The sequence below is a fragment of the Poecilia reticulata genome, linkage group LG1, assembly GCF_000633615.1.
Source record: "Poecilia reticulata strain Guanapo linkage group LG1, Guppy_female_1.0+MT, whole genome shotgun sequence".
In the NCBI taxonomy this organism is placed as follows: domain Eukaryota; kingdom Metazoa; phylum Chordata; class Actinopteri; order Cyprinodontiformes; family Poeciliidae; genus Poecilia; species Poecilia reticulata.
The window spans coordinates 16,651,305-16,661,530 of record NC_024331.1 but is presented as its reverse complement, the minus strand read 5'-3'; the positions used below and the strand labels follow the sequence as shown (position 1 = coordinate 16,661,530).

Below are 10,226 nucleotides of genomic sequence, written 5' to 3'. Positions count from 1 at the left end.
AGTAAGTCGCCTTTGCTGCTGCATATCACTGACAAACATACAGATCAAACAACACAAGGGGAAGAAACGTGAATACATTGAACTTTACTTCCTAAAGTAAATTACATATTGATTCCAAGAAGAAACTGACAACTTCACAAACTATTTTCTTTTTTGTATTTCTCTACCTAAGTCTATAAGGAAATATGTTTTCCAAACAAATAATTAAATCCAAACATTACAGCAAAGAAAAAAAACATTCAGATAAACCAGTAAATTAGGCATTTGCTCTTGCATCTCATTCACATGCCTTTGTTGTACTCACTGTTACGTTTCAATCACCGCCTCACTCTAAGAACATTACTGGTTGGTGATTTTTATGAAAGCTTCTGCTGCTATTATCACAGGGTGCAGCGCCCCCTGGAGCAGAGGGAAGTCCTCACAGCTTTGCTTCAAGACCTTGCTGCACTCCTCCAGTTGCTCCCTTTGGCTCTGCAGGGTGTCTCCAACTGTTTCGCTGCTGAATGATGGTTTGTAGTTTCCCTTGCAAACGGCCTGAAGCTTCTTGTTACGATCCTGCATAGCAATTAGGAAAGTCTGGTTCTGGAAAGAGGTGAAGAAAGACAAGGTGAAGTTGTTTGGTGCTTGTACATTTTTGAGCATTTGCAACAGACATCACATAGGCAGATGGAACAATAAGACATTATCTCGATTGCTCATTGTTAATGTGTGGGGGAGGTTGTTAAAAATAGAAACTGTGATACTCATGCCAGGAATTCAACTTGTGTTGACTTGACGTAGGAAGAAAAAGCCTTAAAATAAACTTTGTCACCGCGCCTTTATTGGGCTGTTGTGTAACACGATGTGATTCACTTGTTTGACTGATGAATACCAGTTGTTATTTTTTACAAGAAGAATGAAGATATAGTGCACTGCACTTGGTTCATTTTCATGACAGTGATGAGTACTGCTTAAAATACTTAACACCAACTATTTCAACCCATACAAAGAACTTGGGGGAAAAAAAAAAATTGCTCGCAGATTTACCATGTCTTTGTTATCCTGGAGGTTTTCCAAGTTACGGCCTATCTTTGTGCTGGTGCTTGACAGTTCAGTTACGAGTTGCGTTTGCAGCTGAATGTTCTCACTCAGGAGAGTTTTCTTGTTCTCAAGCTCCTTCGCCTCCTCTTCACAACCTTCAAAAATCTGGAGAGACACATGTAGGACAATTATGTAGTTTGCTCCTTTTATTTTTCTGGATGTTGATAAATCTACCTCTCTTATTTACATATAATGTTTTTTGGATTTTTCTCTGCAGGCCAGCGCTGGAGCGTTTCAGCTCCCACTTTGCAAGGTGCTGGCGGCGATCTCGGATCATGGCATCCTTGCGTATGTCGAGGTTTTCTCTTCTCTCCACAACTTTCTCGCTTTCCCTCATCAAACACTCTTGTCGTTTCGTCAGCTTGTCGATATGTATCTGCACAAATATTGCGGAAGGTTCAAAATAGAAATAAAAAAATGGAGACATATTTTTGAGAAATCATAAAGCGTCATTGAATTTATAAAGTAGGATGTATTCTACTTTTTGCCGCCACCAACCACCACTAGCACTGCCCTCCTCGTCCTGAAAGGTATCACACCTTTACAGAAAGTCAATAATTTGACAGTCACCAGGCAGGAAACAGGTGGCGAAAGAAAAGGGAAAGACACACAGCAAAAGTCTCAGGGTTCGAAATCAAACCCAGGACGGCAGCTGTGACTGTACGGGGTGCTCACTCTGCCTTTACATCGCGGCGCACCATTTCAATCAGTGTTATGAAACTGAAGACGAGTGATAGCTTAAATTATTTCATTATTTGAGCAGACTGTGCTGCAACACAATCTGCTGCCTGTGTAAGTCGGTGATTGTGCCCTCGGTGAATAAATGTCTGGAATGCTTGAAATGTTTTTGATTGGATTAATTATGCTTCCCAAAAAAGGTAAACTGACCGAAGTCGGCTGAAAGGTGGATGCTTACATCACACAAGACTGTTCATGCTGTAACTGTTTTAAATTGCCAACAGCTAATTTAGACGCTAACATTTGTTTTTTTTAATAACTTGCACTTTTTTTTTAATCATTTGCACTTTTGCTCATATCTAGTTACACTTTAGTCTTATAAGAACTTCATTGTGCGTCATAGCATGTCTAACATAACATACAGTATAAAATAGCTATATCGGACGATATGGTTGAAAAATGTATCACAATTTAGCTGTAACAATATATCAGGCAATGATTATTGATTAGTTATTTTTATTTTGAAACACTGCCACACTGGTGATGTGACCTTTCCTGCTTTATCTGCGTTTTCCATTCAAGCTGTGGTACTCATTTTTTCCCCTTCCCTTCACGTTGTTTTGTACTTTTAAGCAGGTGGAGAAACCTGAAACTGGTGCTGCAAAATATAGTCAACAGGTTGTTGCTAGGTAACCAAAAAAATCCATCCCCTGAGAAAGCTGCGCGATTATGGAGTTTAGTAAAATTATTGGACATATTTTCTATTGATATTGATGCCGTGTCCATCGCGACAGAAATTGTTATCAATTTATCACCCAGCCCTGCCATATCGTGGAAGTGAATATAAAAAATAGCATCATAAAGAAACTAGAAATTCAACACTTTGTTTTGCAAATGTTTACCTCGACAAACAGTAAAATGATCAAATTGAATCTGATTTTATTATCTCTCCTCGTCATCACATGAAGCTAAATATGCTTACCTCCATTAGATGCATTTCAGCATTCATCTTCTGGATGTCTCCCTGGCTAATGTCGAACTCCACCACTGACCGAGTCTCCTTTAGAATAAGGGTCTTCCTCTCCCACAGCATGATCTGCTGCCTGCAGATTTACAAGAGCCTGAAGTCAGACTGAGATGCTGCTCTTTTAAATATGTTTAAAATATGACCTCAGCAACACGTCAGCTTAAATCTCATGTATTTTTAAAATTATATTAAGGTATGTAATTAAGATGGTGACCAGTTTGTGATTAAATGTGACTGACTTAGCCTCCGCCAGACACTTGAGGATGTTCTCTTTTTCCTCCTGAATGTTCTCAAGTTTTATGTGAAGGCTGGCAGATTGCTCTTCAGCATCCTGACAAAAACACATTCAAGTTAGTTCTAGTTCGATTACAAAGTTAAAAAAGGAAGGAACAACTATCAGACAGCCATGCCATGAGTTTGTTTCTAAAGTCTGTCTCCATCTGTATGTTGTCGGACTCCAGAGTCTCATTTCGCTCTTTGTTCTTTATCTTCAGCTTGCAGAGCTTCTCGAGGTCTTTCCTCAGCAGCATCGAGCCCCTCTCCAGCTCCGCCAGCTCTCGTTCCTCTTGTTTAGTCTGACCTGGGGGTGGCGAAGTTACAGTCAACATTGTTTAGGGATGCTAATGGTTGATATCCACATTACAAGTGAATAGCTTTACAATCAAATGTGGTATTATCAGACTGGCAACTCATACACAACAGAATTACTGAACTACATCTGATTTAAAAGTGTCTTAATAAACCCGTTAACCCAAGAAGTGATTTTCTGCGCATGGGATGCGTACCATCTAGTCGAATGTCCTTCATTTGCAGTCCAGTGTAATCTTTCTGCAGTTTACGCATCTTCTTGTTGTTGGTATCCAACTCTCTGGTCAGGCCCACCAGGGTTCCCTGGTGCATCAACCAGAGGCGCTGCTCACTCTTGATGTGAGTAGAAAGCTCGTCAGTCTCGACTAGTATATTATTGATCTTGATTTGCAGAGGATGCACATCTTCTTGCTGGGAATAGGAAGAAATAAATCAAAAATGCATCTCCGTATTTTTTGTTGTAAATTACAAAAAGCATTTCTAAGTCTACTTTATTACACTTATGCATCAAAATCCTATGAGGCATAAAGTTCATCAGCCTCATATCTACCCGTGATCAATCACTTCATCAGGGAGCCATCTAACTGCAGAATTTATAGAAAATAATTACATTTGTATATTATGAAACATTATTATTATTACAATACTTTGTATATATGTTTAGGTGTTTTTTATTATTATTTAATTAAGTACTTATGTGCATAATTATTTTTTTAATAGTAACCAAAAGTTTTCTGTAAATTAAGAAAAATAAATATATACAAAAGATGTGAAAACTTTAACAGGAATCCACAACAGAAGCATAATCTCCCACAGAAAATTTTGGAAAAATCCAGCCTTTAATTTGAGTTAATTGCTTTTAAAAGAAATTACCAATGGCACAACTGCAGATATCCCCTAATAACTTTCTGAAATAAATAAATAAATAAATAAATAAATAAATAAATAAATAAATAAATAAATAAAGCATTTTATATGAGCTTCTAATTAACAACCCATGTTATTCTCTTTTCCTGGGGCATAAATGCCCATTTCTCTTGTTCACTGTCCATTAACCTAAATGAGGATCATGTTTTTCCTGCACCTGGCACAATAAGAAGGACCATAAGACAAAAGGTAAAACAAACCTCTAAAGTTTATTGCTAGAAAACTGCACCAAAAAGTGCCATTTGTACAATAAAATGCCACTTTTTATTGTTGTGTAGATAATAACAGTTACACAACAACCAGCTATGTAGATAACTGATGTAGCCACTGCAAAAGTAGAAATAGAGTTTGCTAATGCTACATAGCCTTTAGATGGGACACTGTGCTTTGGTCAGATTAGAATTTTTGGAAACAAATTCTCAGTTGGTGTGAAACAAGAAATAAAGTTTGTATGTCTATAAACGGTCCTATATAAATATTTTACTTACTTATATGGAGATATGCCTCATATCAAAACACATCAGAAAGATTTAAATAATTTAAAAAAATCAAGTGGGCTCTCCCAGAAAATTGGAAATGATTAATCACTGTGTCTTCTAATTGAATAATGGTGTAAAACAGAGCACCAGAAGAAAGGAGAGCATAAGTGGGGACCCAGGACCATCCTCAGAGATCAGAGTTTGTTCTCCCAGAAAGATGGTAAAACTAAAGTAAAAGCTAAAGTTTACTGTCTCCATTTAGTCTCTTACCCCAGTGATCTCCACAATTTTAGCAATCCTGATTTTTAGGGTATTCATTGTTGTTTCTTTCTGCCTGATTTGTCGAACAAGCGAAGCATATGTATTCTCATGTGAATTCAGCAACTTGTTGTACTTATTAATCTCCTCATCAAGACTCTCCATGGAAATGGTCAGGCTGTTGACGTGCTGCTCAACCTTCTGGCACTCCAGCTTCACTGACAAGGTGTCTCTTTCCTGCAGCTGCAGCTGATGCATCTGTAATTAATGTAGTAAGAAAGACAAAAGACACACTTTCTCATAAAAAGAAAAAATTAAACACAATGAAGAAAATGCAAACAAAAAAATTGCTTAAATTGTGGATTCTGGTTTGTTATTGTCCCACATTTGAAGCCACTTTATTTTTTACCTTCTCCTTCTTTCGAGTGACCAACTTGTTCGTGAGATTTTGTGAATGTGAAGCCGCCTTGCTGTGTGTGAGCTGCTGCTGAAAGTAGGCCATAATTTTCTCTTGCAGCTCCATACGTGCAGCACTCAGTTTCTCCAGCCTGTTCTTCTGACTTTTTAGTTCAGTTTGATGTGCCATCATTTCCTTGAAAAGAGAAAAAAGTAGAAGTCAGGTTAGGAAATTGAGAGCAAGCATCAGAGCAGGGAGAGGTTTCAGACGGTTCTTGTACTTTTGTGAGTGCAGCAAATATCTGCTTTGTCTCAGACAGGGAATTTAGACAGGCGGTGTACTGAGCCTGCAGCGCCTCTCGTTCCAACTTTTTCTTATTGATCAGTTTTTCCACAGTCACACAGTCCAATGAACTCCGGTTCAGCTGAACGGTCAGCGTCTCATTATTCTCCAGCTCTACGTTGATGGATTTCTTATAACCTTCAATCTCTCTGTCCAGCAAGACCACCTCATCCTCAACCACACTAAAGTAAAAAAAAAAAAAAAACATGCAATCAAGCAAAGATAACATTGTTAGCATTTCAGTTTAATAATAAAAAAAATCAGAGTATATTTTAAATATATAGAACTTTGGACAGATTTAGCAGAAACAACATATTTTTCACATCTGCTTGAGTAACCTCAAACAGCCAAGCGAATGTTTCCTTTTCATTTAAACGTCTTCCTTGTCAAGTTGCTGAAACCAACATGTAAAGAAATTGACATCTTCAGTCTTCCCCTTACTCTCCGTCTTACCGTACAGCTTCCTGCATCGCATTAACAGTCTCATCGTGTCTCTTTATGTCTGTTATGTTGCTGTTCCACTGGTGCAGCAGCTTCTTATGCATCATTAGCAGCGATTCATATTCCATCTCAGCCTAGACAAAGACAGTCATGAATGCACAGCTTTCAAGTCTGACTTCAGGTTCTGGATATATTAAGATACTTTAATGAGTTAAGCTAGCTGGTGAAAGCCACACTTGCACGCCATCTTAATGTTTATTTGCCCTTGTCCTCTTTTTTTCAGTTAGCTTATCTCATTATTGCCTAAATTATCATGCTTCACCATTGTAAAAAAAATATTTGACATAATTTTTATTGTTATGCTGATTATTCTCAGCTATATTTATCTATTAACCCTGATGAATCAAGCCAGCCTTTTAGCTATAGAGCAGGCATGTCTGTATGGGGGATCGCTCTGCACTGTAGAACAAAGATTTGGAGGGGATCCTTCATTCCTGCTGAAATAAGGCTGCACAACGCCACCTGTTATGCAGCCTTATTTTATTTACAAGTATTACTAATTTTTTTTAATGGTAGTGGTTTAGTGTGATTGTTTTGTGATTTTTAGGTGCTACCTTAACATAAGAATTGCCCCTCTAGGGATTTATGAAGTATTTGTCTGTTTATAAATGGTAGTGAAAAAGTCAGCTTTGTTCGATATGCATGTGTTTGATCTTATGCAGTATTCACTTCCTGCGATTATTATTTTCAAACACTGAGAAAATCCCTTAGAATGGGTGCTTCATCTCACAAATATAAAGCCACAACTTGTTTAGAAACAAGTAAATTTTTCTGCAAAACAAGATTCAGTAATACATAAAACCCACAGGAACTATTCATGGTGTGAACTACTCTGCTTTTTGTGTATTCATATTTAAGCTCTTATACATTTTAAGTTGTATTTATTTATTTTTAATATACTATTAAAGCCAGTAATACCTATAAAATAGTAAAATAGTTTACCCATGTGACTACATTAATAAAAGTTAATGTTGTAGGACCTGACGAAAACACACAGGTGGGAGCTCTGAATTAAAATAAAAAGAAATGAATTAAAATGATCAGAAAAGCACTTGTGAAAATAAAAGGGATCACCTGATATATTTTTTCACAATCACTGTGGCAGTTGCAAAACCTATTAATAAAAATATGCAATGCCTGATTACATAGTCTTCTTCTAAAGTTGACATTTGAACCGATATGCTAGAAATTCTTAAAATTTTTTTAACACTGACGTAACAGTTACCTCAGAAAGTGCTTTGGTGACTTCCTCCGTCTCCTGGGCTTGAGCCCTTCCCTGGACCTCGTACTCCACCACCTGCTGTGCCTTGCTGTCGAAGTCCTTTGTCAGATGATCTACATACAAGTCCTGATGACAAAGAGTCATTTTCAAAAAAATTACCACTCAGTTCATGATTTTTCCTACCACCTAGAAAATGATGTGTCAATGCAAAACAGCATAGGCACCTGCTTTATTTTGTCTTCTTCTGCCTTTGTCTTCTGTGCGCCCACTTTGTATCTGGTGTAATCCATGACTTTGACTTGGGACTGCAGTTCCTCCATGGCTGCTTGAGCGAAATTGACCTGCTGTTGCTTTTTGTCTAAGTCCGCCTGCCTTGCAGACACTGGTGTAAAACAGACAAGTGAAAGATGTTGTGATGTTTAAATTTTGAGGTTAGATATTTGATCTGAAAAATTACTTTCTACTGTTAAGGCAATACTGTGTATATCCACTGTATGACATGATGGGCTGCATTCCATAGATACCATTTCAACATCCTGTGAATTTACGATTCTGTCCAGCTAAAATGATCATTTTGCAGCGTGATCATCATTTATTTATTTACTCTGTTTTTCCATGACTGGTTCTTTGTGAGTGTGTAGATTAGCTGTAGAATCTTCCTGTTAGCTGGGCACTCATGGAAATGCTCACAGCTGTTCAGTGTTTTCTCCACTGGTGAATAAATAACTCTTCTAGTTCATCAAAGTCCCAAAGACTTATTTTTAGATTAGATTAGATTAAGGCATCATGAATTTCTTTTAAACTTCTTCTAACCTACTTCATGTTGTCCTTTAAGGGATTTCTTGATCCTATGTGTCACAATTAATTCAGTTAATAACTGATTAAGTAATAATTAAACAAAGGGGGCAACTGCTATTTTTTAAACACAAGACAAGTTTGGTTTGGAATCTTTTTTTCCCTGAGTAAATTAAATCATATGGTATTTTTGACAATAACATCAGTGATGCATGAGCAGCATCAACTGAAAAGCAAATCCTACCCAGAGCTTTGGCTTGACGGTTCAGATTTTTTATGTTATAATAATGGCTCTGTGCCTCTTTCAGACGATCTTGTTCACGCTTCAGTTCAGCTTCGGTCTCTGTCTTGGATTCTTGAATGTCGTGCAGCTTGCCGTCAGCTACTTTCTGCTTTACATCAGTTTTTTCCAATTCCATAGCTATATCATTTACCTTTTTCATCCCCACCCTTTTCACTGGCACCTGGACTTAGAAGAAAGAGAGCATAATGAGAGAATCAGAAATAAAACTTTCAAGGCTGTCATTACGCTGGGGCCACAATGGTGTAATACATGTGCTGTTTGTACAACAGGCCAAACAAGAACTGTTCACATTTCATTTAAATCCTAATTTTGTTGCTGTTGATTGAAAAGTAGCCAACCATTCTCTTCAAGTCCTGCCGGAGTAATTCCAGACGTCTTTCGAAGTAAATGTTGAAAGCGTTTTGAAATCCTTGGATCAGTGGCTGTAAAGCAGAGGACACAAACAATTATCAGGAGGCAAGGTCACCAGAGTATCTTGAAACGACTCATAAATTCATCAAATGTTTGTGAAACTTCAGTATTAACATACAAGCACATTTTAAGCTTGTATGTTTAAGCATAAATATATACAGTAAAACACTGTATATATAAACACAGACATGTTCAGGGTGTATGATGAAGAGGTCTTCAATTTCTTCCTCTTCTTGTGGCGAGTCCTCGTCATGTTCTGGTCCCCTGTCGTCTTCTGATGTGCCAATGCTCAACTGATCAGCTGCGAGAGCTACATAGAGTGCCAAAAAAACATGAAGTACAATGTGAAGGAAACTTACAAAAAACAGAAGGTATTTTTTAAAAGTCTGACATAGTTTAGAAAAGTTTCATTGTCTTTGTCCTTCAAACCAGCTTGAAAACTCCCCCTTTTTTTGTTATGTTTCCTTTATAGTTGACAGCATATTGCTAGCTTTATGTGTGACATTTTCTACTTCACATATTCTCTGCAGGTCATTCCTTTTAAAAGACAGTCACCCAGCAGATTGCCTTAAGAACCTTTCAGAACGAGCTCTTTAAGGGCCTCTTGACACTTTGAATCCAAATAACCTGCTGCCGGCCGAGGTCCCCCAACACCATGTTTACATTCACACTTTGTAGAAAGGGAAAAATGGATGCAAACAGATGTGAAATTGTATGGTATGCAAAGTACATCTTTGACCCGGAGTCAGACCCAGAAGCAGACGAAGTCCCGCACAACAATCAAGAATGCAACAGTGGTTTCTGAGTGGTGAGTCAACAACAAGACACTTGTCTTTCCTAGCAGTGACTGTACATGTTAAATCTAAATAATTGATTGATCAATCTTTGTCACTAATAAATAATAAATAATTATTAACAAAAGGCATCCTATTTAGGGATCATAATCTCAAACTACATCCATTTATATTTTCAGAAAAATTTCTGTGCAAACAAAAAGATTAACTTAATACAAATTAAAATTTTTGTAAAAAAATAACCAGGAAATATTTCATTAAGGATATGAATGAAATGAACTCTTAAAATGGGATTAAACTACATTAAAATAACAACGCTACATTTAATCAATTCTTGTTGCTATTTTCTACCAAAATATTCAAAATAGCTATTCTAACTGGAGATAATATTAATGTTTTAGAGTGGTGTGTGTGTGTGTGTGT

The 10,226-nt window shown here is 37.2% G+C and overlaps 1 protein-coding gene across 1 annotated transcript in view; it reads right to left on the bottom strand.

Annotated features, from left to right (window-relative positions):
• Positions 1-64: 64 nt before the first annotated feature.
• Positions 65-10,226, bottom strand: part of ccdc40 (coiled-coil domain 40 molecular ruler complex subunit) — a 12,160-nt gene continuing 1,998 nt past the window's right edge. Inside the window, exons 4-19 of the mRNA XM_008407184.2 lie at positions 9,198-9,319; positions 8,937-9,020; positions 8,539-8,758; positions 7,724-7,881; positions 7,503-7,625; positions 6,230-6,351; positions 5,715-5,958; positions 5,447-5,629; positions 5,050-5,295; positions 3,571-3,784; positions 3,196-3,365; positions 3,025-3,116; positions 2,741-2,861; positions 1,268-1,456; positions 1,027-1,185; positions 65-582 (exon numbers count right to left, since the gene is read on the bottom strand). Of these exons, the coding sequence (XP_008405406.1) occupies positions 340-582; positions 1,027-1,185; positions 1,268-1,456; positions 2,741-2,861; positions 3,025-3,116; positions 3,196-3,365; positions 3,571-3,784; positions 5,050-5,295; positions 5,447-5,629; positions 5,715-5,958; positions 6,230-6,351; positions 7,503-7,625; positions 7,724-7,881; positions 8,539-8,758; positions 8,937-9,020; positions 9,198-9,319 (2,690 nt within the window). The 3' untranslated portion in view covers positions 65-339. The remainder of the gene's footprint in view (positions 583-1,026; positions 1,186-1,267; positions 1,457-2,740; positions 2,862-3,024; positions 3,117-3,195; positions 3,366-3,570; positions 3,785-5,049; positions 5,296-5,446; positions 5,630-5,714; positions 5,959-6,229; positions 6,352-7,502; positions 7,626-7,723; positions 7,882-8,538; positions 8,759-8,936; positions 9,021-9,197; positions 9,320-10,226) is intronic.